The sequence below is a fragment of the Camelus ferus genome, chromosome 31 (genome assembly GCF_009834535.1).
Source record: "Camelus ferus isolate YT-003-E chromosome 31, BCGSAC_Cfer_1.0, whole genome shotgun sequence".
In the NCBI taxonomy this organism is placed as follows: domain Eukaryota; kingdom Metazoa; phylum Chordata; class Mammalia; order Artiodactyla; family Camelidae; genus Camelus; species Camelus ferus.
In genome coordinates, this window is record NC_045726.1 from 14,278,175 (window position 1) to 14,297,719 (window position 19,545).

The 19,545-nt window shown below is 40.6% G+C and overlaps 1 protein-coding gene across 2 annotated transcripts in view; it reads right to left on the bottom strand.

The window, feature by feature from the left end:
* XPO7 (exportin 7) overlaps positions 1 to 19,545 on the bottom strand; it is a 72,676-nt gene that overhangs the window by 23,657 nt on the left and 29,474 nt on the right. The window contains exons 2-8 of one of the 2 annotated variants that reach the window (XM_032471026.1): positions 9,593 to 9,739; positions 7,461 to 7,554; positions 6,753 to 6,919; positions 5,626 to 5,691; positions 3,181 to 3,285; positions 1,423 to 1,588; positions 523 to 596 (exon numbers count right to left, since the gene is read on the bottom strand). In XM_032471026.1, coding sequence (XP_032326917.1) covers positions 523 to 596; positions 1,423 to 1,588; positions 3,181 to 3,285; positions 5,626 to 5,691; positions 6,753 to 6,919; positions 7,461 to 7,554; positions 9,593 to 9,739 — 819 coding nt within the window. Of the gene's footprint in view, positions 1 to 522; positions 597 to 1,422; positions 1,589 to 3,180; positions 3,286 to 5,598; positions 5,692 to 6,752; positions 6,920 to 7,460; positions 7,555 to 9,592; positions 9,740 to 19,545 lie in introns of both variants that reach the window. The other variant, XM_032471025.1, reaches the window with a different exon arrangement.

Here is a 19,545-nt window from a genome sequence, read left to right on the forward strand (position 1 = left end):
CTGCATACTAGACCAACATCATTTAGGACCGGCATGAATTTTTTGAGATCTGAGGAAGTTAATGATTGCTTTAAAGGAGAAGTGCAGCATTCCCAAGAGCTTTCAAATGTTATTCAGGGTAAGGATGCAGATCTGCCTTCCCAAAGCAGCGTCCATGGATCACTCACGTAACACGCCTGAGGGATTTTCAGACGGTTTCTTAGTCGTGACAGTCTTCAACTAGACAATGTAGGGTGAATTCCCCACACTCTATCCTACTGCAACCTGAGGCATAGTATAAAGTCAGATAAAAGGTGAGACCCAAAGAGCCTGACACCTGCAGCAACTTGTCATTAGACAGGAGCAGTTTAAAAGGAATTAAGACTGTACCGTGAGAACCTTTAGATGACAAAAAGCTTTATCTCCAAAGGCACTAACCCTAGTCCTTCTCTCCGTGCTTCTGTGGTTTTGTACAACAAAACGAACATAAAGCTCATTCAGCACTGCTACTTTCTAGAGACACAAACTACGGTCCTGACTTACCAGAGGTGAAAATGAAGGAGGGATGGAATGATACAGGTCAAAAAACAGCTGCAGAGTTGAAGAATCTAAGAACGCTGAAAGAAAAAGAGCACTTTATTGAGTACATTGCAATGAGCGTAAGCTGGCACTGCGTCTTCATCAGGGAGGTATCTTTCTGCTTTCCTATCTTACACAACGTTTATTGCCTTCGAAAGTGATAAGCTACTAGGGGCTTTTTGTTTTCTTCCTTTCTTTCCCTTCTTTTCCTTTTTTTAAAAACATGTTTATTACAAAGTTTATCTGTAATCAATTTCTTTAAAAAATTTTTTTTCTTTTTTCTTTGCAGGGGGAAGTAATTAGGTTTATTTATTTATTTGATTTTTCAGTGGGGTGCTGGGGTTTGAACACAGTACCTCATGCATGCTAGGCATGTGCTCTACCAGCTGAGCTATACCCGACTCCCCTCTCCTTTTTTTTTTTTAAAGCATTAGTTTTTAACTTCTCTAAGAAACAGATTCATTCTTCTGATTCTCAAACAACTTAAGACAATCAGGACTCTGTTCACAGCAAGAATTTTTATTCTTAGGAACACAAAAACAAGCGTAAGCATAAGTTCTTTTATTTGATTTTGTTTTTAAAGCTGGAAATCCCCTCAAATGAGTAAGACATCAGAAATCTCTAGGTGATTAGTGCAAGGTCAAACGCACATCCACCGGGAACCCAGCAGTTAAGAGTTCTCCCAGGCTGGGGGGGTCTGTAAGACTCCTCCAACAGCCCCTCCCTGACCTTACTAAGGCCTGTCCTGACACTCTGAGTTTTCTCCAGAAGCAAGCAAGGGATCTGCCAGGGGTTCCCTAGACCACACCCCAGGCCCCCAGCAGAGTGGAGCAGCACGCCTGCTTCGGGGGGCGACTCTGTTACCTGATCTCCAGCTGGTGGGAATCTGTACCGTGCACAGGTCATCCGAGGACTCGTCAGTAGAGGTGCCGATGAAGTCAAAGTTCAGGCAGTTGTGAGTGAGCTTGAGCAGCTGCATGAGCAAGCCATGCTGGCTCTCATCATTCAAGTTTAGATTCTTTCCCGAAGCCTGTAAAAATGACCACGTAATGAGCCCAAACAATCACTCCTTTCTTCCAAGCTTGCTACCAGAAGGAGGGTAGCATTTCAACAGAGTCAAGTGATGTTCCTCTCCCAAAAGACGCTGTACTTCCATCACTTTAATGTCACTATGAAAATCCTAGCTCCTTATTACTATTAAAGCATATTTACTATAAAGAGACAAAGCTGGTATTTAAAGAAATCCCCCCTGGACACTTATTCTTTACATGCTGAGGACATCACGGCCACAGGGAAACTGGAAGCAACGTGGGCAGTATGGTTACTGTGCATGTGAGATTCCTGCTCTTCCCAGACAGGGCTGGGACTAAGCTCTGGGGGTAGTCCTAGGAAGTGTTACACCCCGCTGCACCTGCTGTATCTTCCTTCCACTTTTTAACATTACCATTGCCAACATCAACAAAAATCTCTGAAACCAAAGTTAAGACAAATCGCCACTGAGTTTTATTTATTCATCAGCAGCGTACCTGCCAATAGCTCAACACTGGCCCAGAGCCATGGGGACCATCAGATTCTAATTCATACCAGCTGTGACCTCGGTGACTGGCTGGCTAATTGTTTCCGACAGCATCACTATCAGAGGAGGATTCAATCCTCAGTTTTCTCAAAGCTTATTCCTCCCGAGGGTACGACAGCTTTTGCGAGAAGCTTACCCAAACTGAGGACTTTGGGGGGTCCTGAAGTAAAACTAGGTGACTGAGGGAAAAGGCGGACACCGTTAACTGGGACAAAAGACAGAGCCAAACTTGCTTCTAGTACTAAAGCTGAGACACACTGGAAAATGAGAACAAGAAAGAACAAACCAAAAAACTCCTCAAATGAAGAAAAATCCAGAGGCCAACCCCCTTCAGCTTTCTATAGGGACAAAGCAACCAAACATTGTTACAAATATACAGAATTCATAGGTTAACATTTCCTTCTTAGTTCAAGGCTATCAATAAATGAAAAGAAATACCAACTTTCTACTTTAAAACAGGCAATTTCCTTATGTGATATTGTTTACCCCTTCAGGTTATGAAATGTAAATGGATGTTAAAAATTCAAAATCTACTTTTCCTTACAGATGTTGCTTGTTTATCTGCTGCCTGTAACTCAGCAGGGGACGGGGGAGCCAGCCTAGTTTTAGTACGCTAACAATGTAGTTTGAACCTGCTTTCAGAGCACTGAGAATCCAAACACCATAAAGCTAAGATGCTTTTACTCGACATAGGAAGATTTTATGTGGACATTAAAAAAAGCAAACAACAAAATCTCACACTTTGTGGTAAACTAGTTCCTTTAAACTAGGAGATAAATTCCTTTAAGCTAGGAGGTGGGTAAGTGTTCACTTACTGCTCTTTACCTAGGGGAACAGATGTGACACAGGGAAGTCACAATCCTCTCTCCAACATCAGGTCAGTCTGGCAAGTTTCTCGGCATCTGACACAGGTATTATGTGAGAGATGCTGATGATTAAAGAGATACGTAAACTCTCACGGGGTCAGTGAACAGCTGACATCTAACAAGTTCCCACCTTTTCTCATTCTTTCAAAAGAAACTGTAGGACCCAACCTACAATCTCACCTGTTTTAGTAAATTGCAGGAAAGTGTGAAGATATCAAATAAGGATGAATCGCGGAAAGAAGAGGCTATTTTTCTGTGCTTGGTTAAAGGATGGGTGGTGTCTGCCTGTGCAGAAAAATAAACCAATGCAAGCTTTAGAATTAACTGAAAGGAAAGAAAAGTTCATGTAGACTTCAAATAAACTAGAAGGATTTTCAATAAAACCAACATAAACAACAAAATGCATTTTAAACATTTAAATTCCTATTAAATCATATTCAGTGAGAGGGTGCAAATGACAGTAAGCTGCTGATAGCTAAGCAGGATATCATGTCTCTACAGCACACAGAGGGCAGACAGGAGGGGTGAGTATCTCCACAGTAAAGTTTAATTCCCTCCGCACTTAGGGAGATGAAATGTAACGAATTGTTGGAAGATATTGCTAATAATTACTATGACGCTGTATTGTGGCTTAGTCTCAAAATCAGACAGTAGACAATTGGTAAACAATCCACTCAGGGCTGAAGTTACTACAAAATTCCCCAGTCATTAACCAACAACCATGAACTTGAGATAAATGACAACAGCCTGTAACACTCTCCTTCCCTAACATGTTTCAACATGTGTCTACACCACGGGTGGGAGCACTTCAGCACTTGTACTAGTCTCTCACTTACTCCTCTGTTGTCTTTTCAGTCACATTTTAAAGGTTCTTGTGGTCAAGAATTCAGTTTTTTACTTCTTTAGTATGCCCTCTGTTTCTGACACACAGGAGGCTCTCGATAAGTGCAATAAAGGAACTTCAACGTTGCCAAGAGCACTTTCAGTCCAACCACTTACTGAAAGCTTAAATCTCTTCTACATGCTGATCAGTTCATCCAGGAGGGAGCTCATTTTGCTTTTGGCACATTAAAGAAAAATGCAGCGAGATTTCTGATAGACAACTAAGTTAGGATCCCCCTAGAATTTTATTTCTAAATTCAAATAGGAATGGTAACAGAAATACGCTTTCTGACTTAAAATTTTACAAACAAGCAAAAAGAAAGAAAGAAAGAAAGAAAGAAAGAAAAAAAAGCCTAATAGAAAATTAAGCATGGCTTCCAATTTCAGCTTCAGTGTCATTGTGCTACCATAAATGTCTTGCATAATAAGGTATTGCTAGGTTATATATCAGATGCCGTAGATACTCTGTTACACTGATCATAACACAGAGAATAATTACATGTTAAGTATATCACACACATTTCTTTTGTTTTCTTAGGAAAGGCAAATAAAAGTTTGAAAAGATTTTTTAAAAATACCAACATTGATGGATTTTGCAGAGACAGACTTCAAAGGGGAGACCGTTAGCCCCACCATCTCCATGCTTAGTGAACTCGTGCTTTCTTACTACAGGGGTAATAGCGGTTAGATAGTAAGTTAGCTGTTCAGAGCACAGTCTGGAATAAGACTACACGGGTCTGAATTCACGAACTGCTGTGTGGTAACTGACGCTGAAGGCAAATTACTGAGCCTCTATGCGCCTGTTTCCTTATCTAGAAAACGGGATAACCTCGGTACCTACACGCAGCACTACCGTGAGGGTGAAACTAGTCAGAAGTGCAAGGTACTCTTATTTTGACAATTATCAACCACAATGAAGATCGCAAGTGACAGAACACAACAGAGGCTCTAGGCTTGAAGAGGCTATAAGCCTGTGCATTTAAAACAGTACCAACTCGGTTAAAAATAGTCAAGGTTAATAAAAACGTTTGCATCAGTATAAACAAGAGCAACAGGGATGCCAATGTAATTAGCAGCCGACACCTGAAGGGTGAGGCGTTACAACCAGTAGTGATGCTGGTCTGCTCAGTAACTGTAACATTTCAGCTGGATACAAAAGTGAATGACTAAAAACATCACAGCCAGAGCAAAAGAAAGCCACTGGTGTTTCCTCTGTAGTAACCTGTGCCATCAATGACTATTTAAAAAATTATCTGGTATTTAGCAGTGTTTCATGCATTCTGAAAAGATTATCAGCAAAATCCTTAATAACAGCACCCGGCAGTTGACTTTTGAATGATTATAAACGCGTACTAATTTATACAGCAGAAAGGGTACACCAATGACGCTGGCTTCACGTTTGTCATCCCTTTTTGGGCTCATTGTCTTTCATCAGCAATTATTTCATTGAAGTTTTGACTTAGGACTGTTGCTCTCATCTCTAAATGAACATAATACCACTGAGGGAAGCTGAGATGAGAGGGTAAGGTGTTCTGGAGACAGAAGGGGATCAGGACAGCAAGAGTGAGGTAGACTGCACTTACAGAGGAAAACTCAATGGAACTGTTTTGTTTCAAAAGGGCATTAATCACTTACCGCAAAAGCACACAACTGCCAAAAAAGATCATCCCACACACAGCAGAAAACACCAATACTAAGAAAAAATATGGCACTTACTTCAATGAGGAAGGCTGTAGCACTTACTTGATTAATTTCATTGGTTAGCTGAGACAGAATTGTGACGCCAATGATGCAGTATTCAACACTATCCTGGTTAAAAAAAAAAAAAAAGGAAAGCAGAAAGAATTGGCCTGTGTAGCTTGATTTCAGCATTTGAAATGCAGTCATACTTTTGAAATGACAGAATCTTGTGCTGCTATTAAAACTGCCTAGACAAGGTAGCAGGAAATTGTAATTTAAAACTGTTGCTTTGCAGGACGTAAAATCTAACTGCCATAAAAGAAGACTGCTACATCTGACTGCGTCAAAATGGAAGCCTTTTGTATCTAAAAAATACCCATAAGCATTATAGCACACACACCACAGAAGGAGAAGCTGGCAAATCACATTCAAGGTAAGTGACAAATCAAAGTGTAAGGCGATTTACGAAGAGACTGTATACAAGAGAAAGGCAAAGAACCTGATTTAAAAAATACATAAGACACAAATAGGAAGTTCACAGAAAAACAAAAGTAAGCAGTAAATCAGCATGTGAAAATTCGTTCCATCTCATCCATAACTCAAATGCTGAGATGCCAATTCTTTTTACCTATGAAATTAGAAAAATAAAAAAGCTGAACTCCCAGGGTGGAGGTGCAGGAGAACAGGCACTCTTTTAATTGTTGGAGGGAGCAATTTTTTTTCAGGGTAATTTGGAAATATGCTTATAAGCCAAAAATACACACATCCTTTTGATTGAATAATTCAAAGGCTAGGAATTCACCTTCCAAACACAGTTAACTCAAAGTATGACAAGATATATATATATCTTGTGTATACACACACATACACACGCGCGCGCACACACACACTAAGATATTCACTGAGGTATTTATTCAACAGTCAAAATACAGAAACTAACTAAATGCCCACCTGTAAGAAATTAGTTAAATGAATTACAGCATTTTAAATTGCAACAGTGTGCAAGCATCATAAAGAACAAAGTGGGGTTTGTGCTGACATGGAAACGTGTAAAGCCTAGATGGACCAAGAGTGGGAAAGACACAGAAGGGGATGTACCAAGTAATTCCATTTGCAGATCAACACAGAAGTCAGCACGTGCCGCTTCACCCGTTTCTATTACATCATGTACTTATATACAGACATCATACCTGCAAGAACCTTGTGACATCAGTGATTGCATTTCTGAAGACATAGTCATCCTTCTGACAGTCAAACCAGCCCAGCTTGGTGATCCTGGCATATAACTGAATAAGTGCTTGCGTCACGAAAGTAGCCAGCTTTGGCCGAGTGGCAAGGTAGTTGAGCACATAGTTCCCTATAAAACAAAAATCACCTACATCACGGAAGCTCCGCCAGGGAAGGGTGTCCATCTTTAAATGTGCTACATGTCCAGGAAATGGTGAGCTGTTTGCCCTAAACTCCCTTGATTCTTCATACTACAGAGAAAGGGGACTTTGAATTTCAGATCTGTAGGCTTTCCAACTCAGAATTTTATACTTGTCCCAGTGAAGAATCTGAAGTGTGGCAACCCTGAATCAACCCCGAGGTGATTAAGTAACACGGCTGGCACAGGATTCAAAATCCCTGAACAATGTTCGCCTGAGTTACTAGTGACAGTAAAGACTGAATGAAAACAACCTCCTGACAACGTAAGGGGTGACTGAGGCTTAACCTAGAAGCACTTACACTGGGTCCTCTTCACTTTTCTAAGCCCAAATTCTGGAAAGAACCTGGATTCTATTCTGTATGCTTAGCAATTTCAGAACATTATGAAACAAACAACATAAATTTAACTATTACTAGCACAACACTAAACAAACATTTCTTTAAGAGAGGAAAGGCAATTCTCTACTTACGAATATCTATTCGTTGTTCCAATGGTAGAGGGTTATTTGTGCGCGATACAAGCTTTGTAAGGCATGTAGCTGCCAGTAACTGGGAGTAAGATGACTGTGAAAAATGGAGAAGGGGAGAGAAAGGACTTAGAATTCAATTTTATCGAGTTAGTCAGTCATAAGGTTTTTAACTTGGAGATCTGTGCTCAGATTCAAGAAAAATGAATCAGTTTTGCTATCTTCGACCCTGGATTTTAAAGAGTCTATCACACTGAGGAAAAGTGAGCCCCACATAGCGTCTGTGCTCATTTAGCTGCTTTCAGTCACGGACAAGGGGCTGGAGAAAGTGAGTGTCTGATCAAACTCAATCTAACACAGGCATCTGTGTCACTCTGTGGGGGCAGAAGTCAGAGGGCACCTTTTCAGAAAGATATTAAGATCTTTAGAAGACAAATCTCTTCTTTCATTTAAATCAAGAAATCTCCCTCCAACAGCCTTGTTATAATGATATTTCAAAAGACTTCACCTCAAAATTTCCTATATTATGCCATTATATGTGACATTAGAAAGAGACAGAAAAAAAAAGAAGTATTAGCAGGAACCACCACATTATGCCATGTAGTTAACCCCCGAACTGTATCTCCCCATCAGCACAAATATCAGTCAGCCACAGCTTTGGGGAATGTATATGCTAGCTGTAAAGTAAATTCATAACAATTATTTATGAGAGAGAAAAATTACACCGTAAGCAATGGAATAGCATTATCATATTCTTAAGTGTGGATTTTAATGAATGTTAACCTTACAGAGAATCAGAGCGTTCTATCTGATCATAATGTTTAAGAAGGAGCCGTGTGCAAATTCCTCCATGGGGCTGCATTATATAATGCCATATAATAGGAACGGACTCAGAGCCATCAAAATAATTTAATCAACGGGCCAAAGGTAATTTTCACCCACAAAACTGAAAGCTGTTCAGACAGCAGGCTATCCACATGTATTACATCATACCATCAGTTTTACAAAGGAAGAATCCACTACAATTGTGTGCAGTACTGCACCAACCCTGTTTTATTCCAGCCCGTCGACTGTCAACATGAGGCACTGGAGTTAACAGTGCCATGGATGACACTCCAGTGGGAGTCAAATGAAAGCGAGCTGCGCATCTCCCATCGTACAGGTGTAAGTGGATCAACCCTAAAACCAAGTGTTTGAAGAGAAATACAAAATACTACATGTGAAAACAGGACAGAGCACTGCGCAATCTCTGACCCCGACTCTGTAACCTTCTGACACTTGGGAGAAGAGTTACAGCTCCCTCAGCCATGAGGGGTATCATTTAGCCAACCATAATTTGTTCTAATTATGCATGAATACTGTGCTACCACTAAGGCAAACTAAAAAATGAAGTCATCTAGAATCCTACACCCTCAACAAGCTAACTGCTTTCATCCTTTTCGCATTTCCTTCTCGTCTCCAGCAGCATGCCGGCTGCTAGTCTAGCCGGAAAGCTAACTCCCTCGATGCCCTTTCCTGATACCCTGACTGGATCCTTACCCCTCCTAAGACCTCCATCTTGCCAAAAATATTAACTTAATCAAATTATGTCTCATTAAAAGCATGACTTTGATCACTGCCTGCCATTTTTAAGCTGGAAGAGGTTCTAATTCCATTTTAAAAACTATTAACTTCCTGTAATTTTCATTATCAAGATCATTTTCCCCCCTGTGCTTCTAAGACAATCAGAAGTAGCTGTGGTACAGGGGAGGGAAAAACAGAGAAGACTGGGGATCTTGAAAGGTGACATGGACTTCGTGGATAAGAAAGGTCATTTATATATAGCCCTGTCTTCTCTGTAAAGGATGTGAAGTGGTACTTCAGTGTGAAAAACAGAAAAGGAGTCCCAGATATTTGATTCAAGATGAAAAATTATGGGACAAAAAGATATGCTCAAGGAGGTTTTCCTGATGAGGGTGTAAGGCCTTTTTGCTTTTGCTAACCTGCAGGTATGGTGAGTTTCAAAAGTGAAATGAAGAAGGCAGAGGTACTTACAAATCAAGGAACAGGAGTTACCCCAATCCCCCCTCCAAACTTAGACCCAGAATATACTTTGCTAGACCCGCGACCCTCGGGATTTGTCAAACTTTACGTACACTTCCCCTCTCGAGGAGCAGCTGGCACTTGCTCAGGCAGTCGGGGCTGTTGGTGAACTCGACCAAGGCTTTCTCCGCCTGCAGCCGGGTGGTCGTGTCCGTTGTTTCATACAGCTGCTTGCACAGGTTCTCTAGTTGGGCCAGGCTCTGGGAAAGATCAGTCAAAAAAGAAATCAGCCTAGCCTATCATATACACAAGGCACTGTGCACAGAATGACTGAATAAAGAGAAATAGGAATCAATGAAGAGAGACTTGCTTCTCAGCTTGGAGGAGAATCTGGGTGACCTTTATCCAGTAACAACCATTTACAGCGATCTTTACTTGATGCTTTAGAAGACAAAGTGATAGAAAGCCTAAAATATCTATATGCTTTTCAGTCATTCCCTTAAAGATCAATCACAAATGATACATTTTTTCCCTCGCAAATATCCACCCTAAGCTTTTCCAAAAGGCTTTCAAATAAAAATTCAGAATTTACTTGTTCTGCCATCAATTTCAAAATTATGAATATCAGAGTCATCACTGTAAATTTAAGCACATAAACACACAACGTTAGCCGCACACAGGTCTTTATACAAGTTTAAACATTCTCTCTGTCCTGGTAGTTATCTGCCTACAATTACGTGTACGCACAGAGACGGCCAACCTCTACAAGAAAGCTTTGGGATGCAAGTACGCACCTTCCTCCCTGGATCCCTCATGCCTGAAGTTCAGCAGACTCTCTTCTGTTGTACTTCAAACTCTCGCTTCGGTTCCAAATTTAAAGTGCAGGGTCAAAATAAATTCAACCCTAGCATGTGCTCACACAGAGATAAGACACAGGGAACGCCCCCAAACAAACCCTTCTCTCCAAATCTTGAACCAGTTCCAGGGAGGCAGGCAGGGGATGGGTGTGTGCTTTGGCCAAAAACCCAAAAGGATGCAAATCCACTTCCACTTTTGTGGTGTTTAAAAGCAAAGAGGAAAGGAACTAGCAAGAACTCGTGTAACCATCACCTTTCACTGGCTGGAGAGGGAGGACTGCAAACATCTGTTAGTTTTTAAAGGAATGGTTTGGACTTTGACAAGAAATTCTGACCCCATTTTCTACAACAGCAAGCAAGATCTGGTTTAAACAGTTTGAGGGCTCTTACTATTAGAAACGACACTTCTGACAAGAACAAAAATAATAATAATTAAACAAACCAACCTGTGAAAATCGCCTTAAATATATTACACAGCCAGTCTGCCCAAGGCTTTTCATTATCACTTTATTTCATTATGCTGCGACTTAATAAATCACAGCTTTCCCACTAAGCAGGAAAGCCCTGAGGGCAGGACACCTATTTTACTCAATCTGATTAATACATTTCAAACATTAACCTAAAGGAAATAAGACAGACAAATACCGACACTCTAGGACGACCAGTCTCACTTCAGAGGGCCCTCCAAGAAGAAAAACCACCGCCTCCACCCCAAAACAACACACACAAACCGCCTTTCAAAACACCCTGGGGCTCCGACTAGGCTCCTGTTTAATCTGTTCCCCTCTGACTTCCTGGGGTCCTGCTTAATACCTTCTTCAGTTCAAAAGCAGAGAAAGCTGCCTGCAAAGCCAGATGTGAAGTAACCGAAGTGCTATAAGCAGTATCTGATTTTTTCACATAGCTTAAAAACACAAGGAATAGAAGACAAGGCTAATTAATTACACACACTCCATAAAACACATGTGAAAGTCAGTGTCACGCCTGCCAGTACTGGCCTAACACCCTACGGACAACGAATCAGTTTAATTATAAATCCCTACATTCCTAAGCAAGGGATTAAGTCTCCTTCACAAGGTTCTGTCTGAACCCAGCAGGCTGCTTTTGTTCCCCCTCCTATGAAATGATCAACTGAAAGGGAAACAAATTAAGTCAAAAATAGGAGACACCAATAGGAAGACACCCTAACTAAAACTGAAAGACAGCTGTAAAATCCAGCATGAGGTATCGGGGAGCAGCCTCATAACGCCCACGGCTACCACACGCTATGAGTTCTCCAATATCCTGAACAGACACTCCCTGAACAGTCATGCTACCGAAGGTGTAATGGCTCTCCTTAAAGTCTGATCAGTTCCAGCAGCTGCCCCAGTGCAACGCTTGTTTACGTTTATTACAACAACGCTGTTCACATGACGCTGACTAAACATCTGTCGGGGTAGCTCCTGACTGCTACAGACCGACATGCAGGTTACGGCGGGCTTTGCTGGTTGTTGTTTTGTTTTGATTTGCTTTAATTTCGCAGACAAAAACAACACTGCAGGGTAAGTCTGGTAATGAGTTCTTAGCTCAGGAAACAAGACAGCTTAAAAAACAAAAAAGTAATTTGACCATTTACACAGTCTGAAGAACTGTAGCTCTATTTCTTTGTTTCTAGAAGAACAAATGGGAAACAATTTTGTTTTCCCAAAAGATTAGTGGAAACAGCTAAAAACCACAGGGTTAAAACAGTCATTTTATTTGGGGTGTCCCATACTACCCATAAGGAGAGGGGATGAAATATTTACATTTATGTGCTCTTGGATGCTAATGTTTTGAAAGCAAATCTAATAGATTACTTTGAATCACCTTTTTTGGGGGACCCAGAAAAATACAATTCATCCTACGATTACTTGATTAGCTATTAAAACTAGTTATTCCACATTCAGCAGCACTTCCCCCAGGCACCGTCCTGTCTACCACTCAACCAGTTCTTATTAAGGGTATCTATTACGCGAGGCCGGTTCAGCCACAGAGGAGCCTCCAGAGAAGAATGCCTGTTTTCTATTCCTGAGATTGCCAAATCTACAACCCACAGAGAAGCTTCCACCTGGTCCCACTGGAACACAAAAGCACGTTTGGGTGAAATACTTCACAAAACTGGAAGGCGATCTTCAACTAGCCAAGTTCTGCTTTAGTACAAGAAACTCAAGACCATCAAACCCCCAAACTTTGACCACACCGACTTCACCAACAGTAGTTACAATGAAGGTATTAAAAGGATGTATCTTTTTTAATATTTAGCAACATTACTTTATACAGTCTTTTAAGCCTGGATAGAGAAAATGCAGCTCAATTATTCTCACTGCAATATAAAGTGTAATCAGTTGAGACTACAGACCTGAGAACTTAATGATTTAGCCGAAGAGTTGCCTGTATATTAAAGGAAAATGAAGATCTTGTTCGTACATTAGATGTTATACTGCTCCACAAAACAGAATACCTTAGAATTTATTTTAATTTGTAACATAATTGCTTTTTAAAAAAAGCCTAACCCTATATATACTTTTAAATTAGCCTCACTGCTTAAAAAAAAAAAAATCCACTTGGAGATTTCTAATCAGACATCAGGACACTCGCTTTTAGGAAGAATTTGATGACACGCCCGGTAATGCTTAGCAGTGAATCAGCACAACCCTTGGATAACTAGTCTGATCTGCAGGTTCTCTACACAGTATATCCTTGGTCTGATGGCCACTGAAACCACCTGAAATGATCAGAAGCACCACCTTATTATGAAGTATACAATACAGGCTCAGTCCAGAGAAGTTCTCATGAGGAATACACAGTTAGAATTACCAATTTGGTAGCTGAATTTTCATGATTTGGATGCCTGAAACATAAAAAGAATTGCTGAAAAACCAACTTACTTTCCATCTGTTCATAAACTCCATTAATTTAGATCTTCCTTAGTTGGAATTTTTCTGTGTACTAGGAAAACACTGTGTTGAGTAAATTAAAAAAGCGTACTGAATCTGCCAGAAAATGAAAGATTTTAAAGATGGATAAGTAGGGCTAAATTATCTCTTGTAATTAGTAACATATTACTAATTAATAGTCGATCCTGTTTCCAATCAGAATTCATAAAACAAATTCATAAAACCAAAAAGGCAAAAGGCTACTTCAAAGGCAGAAGTTTCAAAAAGTATGTCTGTGTTTATTACTACTTTTATTTTGTTCTTTCCTACCAATAATGAATATTGATAGTTTAAATGGCCTGAAAAGAACGTTACACGCAAGGCTTCCCCTCGTTTATAAAGTGATGTATGTAGAAGGTATTCTTGTGGACCAAAGCCATTTTGGTTTTATGCATATATCAAAAGATCTCCAAGATGTTAACAACTGCAGTGGAGTCAGTGGGGGGAAAACTAGCTAGTTCTCTGAATGAGAATGTTTATATATGCAAACTTTATTTTTAAAAAGTATAAGAGAATATCTAAAAGGGCCAATAAGCAAGTGAAAGATGCTCAATCTCAATAATCAGGAAATGTAAATTCAACACAATGAGAACCTGGCCTGCTGGGTTCAAACATGGGTACCTATGACCCAGCTACTCCATTTCTATGTATATACCCAACAGAGATACGAGCTAAGTTCACCAAAACACTTGTACAAGGATGTTCATGACAGCACTAAATACAGTTCCCAAATGGAAAGAACAAATGTCCATCAACAGTAGTAAGGATAAATGTTTCATTTCTAAATCCGGGTGATGATTACAGAGGCACGTTCATTTTGAGAAAATCCACTGAGTTGTAAATATAATTTGTGTATTTTTCTAGACATATGTTGTACTTCAACGGGTAGCTTTAAACAAAGATGGATGAATGACACAGTTCTCCTAAATTCTTCAGGAAACAGATGAGAATTCTGATCTATTTCTTCCTGACTAATGGAAAAGAAGTTCATCAATAACCGACAATGACAAGTTAGATTCAGAATGCTTTAGTTTTTACACCAGTTCCTGCTTTTAGAACCGTAACTCCCATTGTTTGCTCAGGGCATCAATAAGGTAAGATTTTTGGATGCGTGTGAGGACATTCTATTTCTCAGAGTGCTCAGAGGGTGAGTAAAGCTTTTTGGCTGCAGATGCTGTGTAATGTCTACTGCCGTCAAACAAGATAAAATATGTACTTCCAGCAGGTGATAACGCCGCGCTGGAGTCTTGCATGCATTAGATAAGGACAGCAAGTCTGCTAACGTATGAGACTGCAAAATTCTACACTTAACTTCAAAATATGAATCAATTCTAACTTGTAATAAACACATATGATGTTTGCATCGTGGGTAATAAGCAGCCAAAGCACACATAAACAAATTACTTCATGAAGTCAGCAGCCAGATTCACTGTGCCGAGCTTACTGACTTGCAAATTTAACTCTTGAGTTTTCACTTAACACATCACTAGAAACTGGTTTTGGTTCCACTTCCTAGTCCCTAACTGTGCCAAGGAATGAAGGCTCCAGTGGAAGCTGAATGTTCTGAGCACACATGTCAAACTGGCAGTCTCAAACTGGCCTGCGGACATTTTTGCTTTTTGTCTTACAGTGTGGATTTAAGTTTGATGTAGTTGCCAGTAATTCATAATATCTGGTTTTCCAGCTTCCCATGAAAAATTAGAAGATCTGATTACACTGGACCTGCATTTTCAAGTGTTGCTAATCAAATGCCAGGAAGAGCCAGTGCCTCCCAGGGGCAAGTGCCTGGCCCCTGTAGAAGGCTGTTTTCTCACCTGCTGTCATGCAATTTTGTCTCATATCAGTGGTTCACTCCAAGATGTCAAAGTTCAAAAGTAGTGAGCATACAGTATTATAATAGATTCTGATTTAACTTTGGGTACTAACTCTTTGCTAATTTGGTTAAAATAATCTTTTGAGTACAAGGGGGCTACATAAAACTCAGGCAGAGAAAAGAATCAGGTTGAGAGTTAAGCAACTTGGATACTGGTCTTAGTAGCTCTGTGACTCTGGGCAAATTTATTTCCTGGAGCTTCAGTTTTCTCAAGTGTGAAAGTAAGTGGATTTTATCATATTATTTAACAAAAATACTTCCAGCTTTAAAATTCTGCGCTTTTAATTACATAAGTGAGTAAGATTTAAAAGAAAGCAAATATTAAAATTAAAAAGATCATGAAAACAGGACAAATTTTTAAAAAGAGAATTAAACAAAAAATAAATCAGGTTAATACATCCCTCTAACTCAGTGACTTCGGCGACTTCACAGCAGGAACAAGAATCCTTTCGGAGCGGAGGTTCAGCACCGTGTAACAGTTAAGACCTCAGGTGTCAGGCACATCCTCACTTCCCTATTTGGAAGTGTGAGTAAGGTAACTCAAATCTTTCAAACTAGCTTTTCATTTCTTTTCAACAGAAATACCTATTTCACAAGGCTGGAAAAGTCAGTGAGGGAACACATGTAAACTGGCAGTCACTAAGTTTGTTACCAGCTATTGCAGATTGCGTTGGCTACTAAACACTGGAGAACAACAGCTTCTTAAGCACATGCATAAATGCATATAAAATCTGCACTGTCTTTTCTAAAAGGGTTATTAATGCCTTCCCCTGCTGGGCTAGGGGGTTTGGGGACAGGATGTACAATTGTTGTTCATGAGTCCCATATTTGCAATTTTACTTATTTGCTAAAATTTATTTGTAAACCCCCAAATCGAAATTCACAGCAATTTTTTGGTCATTTGTGGATATGCACAGAACAGTGAAAGTTTTGAGTGGCCTGACACACGTGTTCCAAGCTGAGGCTGAACAAGGCTTTCTTTTCTTGTTTCAGCTCTCACAACGTAAACAAATATAAGTGTCCTTTTCGTTGGTTATTCAATGCCATTTTTTTTGCAGTTCTACATTTTTTGAGGTGCTGATTTTGCTGTTTAAAATGGACCCAAGCATAGTGCTGAAGTGCTATCTGGTGTTTCTAAGATCAGGAAGGCTGTGTGAAAATACACGTTAGATAAGCTTCATTCGCGTGTATTAAAATAGGTGTCTTTAAACAGAAATACAAATAAAACAAGGTTATAGGCTGACTGATTGATGACATGTGACCAGACGTTGGCAGGAACCTAACTCTATGTACCCTGTAGGAGAAACGGTTCAGGATTCGCTAAATCAGTGTTCTAGGAGAATTTACAGAGAATAACTACCATAAATAATGAGGATTAGCCAGCACCACTGGGTGGTATCCAGTACATATTTCCCCACAAAAACAGAACTACATTGCCATTGTTACAGGCGTCTGTTCAAAAGTGAGTTATTTATCAACTTTCATAACTGTACCACTTAAATTCTTGCACAACTGACTCAAATGTCTGAATTGCCATTTATATTAATTATTTATGTACTGTGACTTTAGTAAATGATCAGGAATGGAAACACTATATGGAAAGGACAAGATCAGGCCTCAGTGTCTGACACACAGTAGGAGTTTCATTAAAATGTCTTGCATAAATGGATGTTTAACTCTTAAAAAGCTTCTGAAGGAGTTTGGGTTAAAACGGTAGACTGTCCACACATCTAATCTCGTTCCCTCCCAAGTCCAAATAAAACAACACTAAAGGGATTGGAAAAAATCATAATCCCACAAGGACCATGACAGGAGGAGAGTGGACAATAGCAGCAAAATTTTGGAATACAGGAAAATCAGTGGTAACTGATTTAACTGACTCAAGAAAGCCAAACCCCTTGCCAGCAGTGAGAAAACCTGAAAACCAAGCTGAGTTCCACTCAGCATGCTCAGGTGTGAAGCTGAAGCGGGGTGAACAAAGCAAGGAAGAATGGGGTACGAGTATTTTTGAGAAGTTAGATTCCCAAACACCTTCCCTTACTCTGAATGACTGCCCCTTTCTCTGGACTGGGAGACACCAAGCCAGTTCAAAGAACATCTGAGGACACGGGCACCAGACAGCTAACAGGCTGACTGATTAAGCGGCCACGTGCACATAAAATGCTGCTGAGCCTCCCCGTGCTGGGTCTGTCCACCTAGAAATGCCAGCATCCGGACTGTACTCCCCAGGCAGGAGTTTGGAGGACCTTCCCTCGAGGATCTCATCAGCCACAAAGTAAACACCTAAAGCTACGCTGACACGGGGCCACTCAACAAAGGCCATAGCTGGGCTAACCTATTATGAAGCCTCCAGTAGACAGAGCCTCACTCCCGCACTGAGAGCTTCCAACCAGCTTCGTCGTCTCTTGATCTTGGTTATAAGGAAATCAAGTATTGCCAGAAATCTGAAGGAAGCGTTCAATGTGGAAGATACTGTTAAAAAACAAAACAAACCTAAAATGGGGTTGTTTATGGTCGGTCAAAAAACTGAGACTTAATTATAGTTTCGGCTCTCCCAGAAATGGAATCTTAAACCAGTCAGTCAGGAATTGTCTGATCAGCACTAGTTAAGTAATCTGCCTGACAGACCCCTGCATCCCCTAAAGGGAAGTGACTGCAATAACTAACTTGCTTTTTCGCTTAGTATGACTTCCTTGTTCCCGCTCCCTTCCCACCTGAAGTCCTTCACTTTGTATGGCTCCTCGGAGCTCCTTTCTATATGCTAGATTGGATGCTGCCTGATTGGAACCAATTTTTGCTCAGATAAACTCTTAAAATGTTTAATCTGCCTCAGTTTATCTTTTAATAGCAATAAAAACAAACACACAGTGGGGAGGGTATAGCTCAGTGGTAGAGTGCAATGTTCAGCACGAACAAGGTCCTGGGTTCAATCCCCGGTACCGCTACTAAAAAAATAATAAAAATAATAAATAAACTGAATTACCCATCCCCAATAAAACACACAAACAAACAAAAACCAACCTGCAAAAAACAAATTGTATAGGGAGAAGGAAACTTGAAAAAAAAAGAAAAGAGATGGGGTCGGGGGAGAAAAAATATTATTAAGCTTACCAAAGAGGTAAGAAAACATACTGCAACTGTGGAATAAGGAACATGATGCTCTGACAAACAAACATTCAACGAACATAAAACAGAGATCTCAGAAATTAAATGTATGACAGCAGAGGTGAAATATTCTATCAGAGGGTTGGAAAATACAGTTAAAGTCTCTCAGAAAGTAGAGCGAAAGGACTGAGATGGAAAATAAGAGAGCAAGGACAAAATCAGAGGCCCGGTTCTGGAGGTCCAACGTCTAATGAACAGGAGCTCATGAGAGAGAGAACTGAGACTAGGGAAGGAGAGGAAGTTATCAACAAAATAACTGAAGAAAACTTCCTGGAGCTGAAGGATATCAGCTGCCAGAAGGAAGGGTCCACCAGAGCGAGCTCTGCATAATGCGTGAAAATCAAGCCACACCCAAGCACATCACTGTGAAACCGAGAAGCCCGAGGACAAAGAGAAGATTCTACCCGATGCAGGGCAGGTGGGGAAATGGCGGGATTTGGGAACGAAAACAAAAATAAAACCCAAGCCACATGACACACGAACGATCGGGAATCAGGCAGCTCTGGGCATCACGAAAGCAACAGCAGCAACAAGCAAAGAGAACGCCTGCAAGATCCTGAAGGGGGATGATCAATAGAGAGCGCTACAACCAGGTGAACAAGTAACCACGCGCGACTTCAGGCACACAAGGCCACAAGAACGTATCATCCACGCGACTGTGAAAGAACGTGCCTCACACCGACGAGAGTAATCCCACAGAGAGGTAAGCATGGAGCCTGGGAAATGGGAAGTCCAACCCAGGAGAGTGATGCCAAGGGAATCCGAGGAGGATGGTGAAGGGAGATCCTGGGATCACCTGTGCACTAGCCACGGAGAGCAACGAGGCCTTATTCAAGCCAAGTGGCGCAAGGGACAAGTCACGCTGAGGAAGCCATTACCAAGAGCCCTGCTGCCCCCAAGGACAGTATTCTTATGTTAAGAAGATTTCACCTAAATCCATGTTGCAGTTTAGTTCACAGAAAAGCCCTCAGCTGACAAAGAAACCACTCTCCATTAAACTTTGGGAAGTTTTTCTATAGAGCTGTGTAATCATTTTAAACTAACATCCGAAGGAGAAAGGCAGTTGTGCAACATAAAAGACAGCTTTGAAATGAATTCTGCATGGTATGGTTACTTGCAGCATTTAAAAGCTGTAATGGGCTTTACGTGCAACAGTTTTGCACCCTATGATTTATAAATGGGGTTCCACTAAGAAAGAAAGGAAAAGAATACACTTG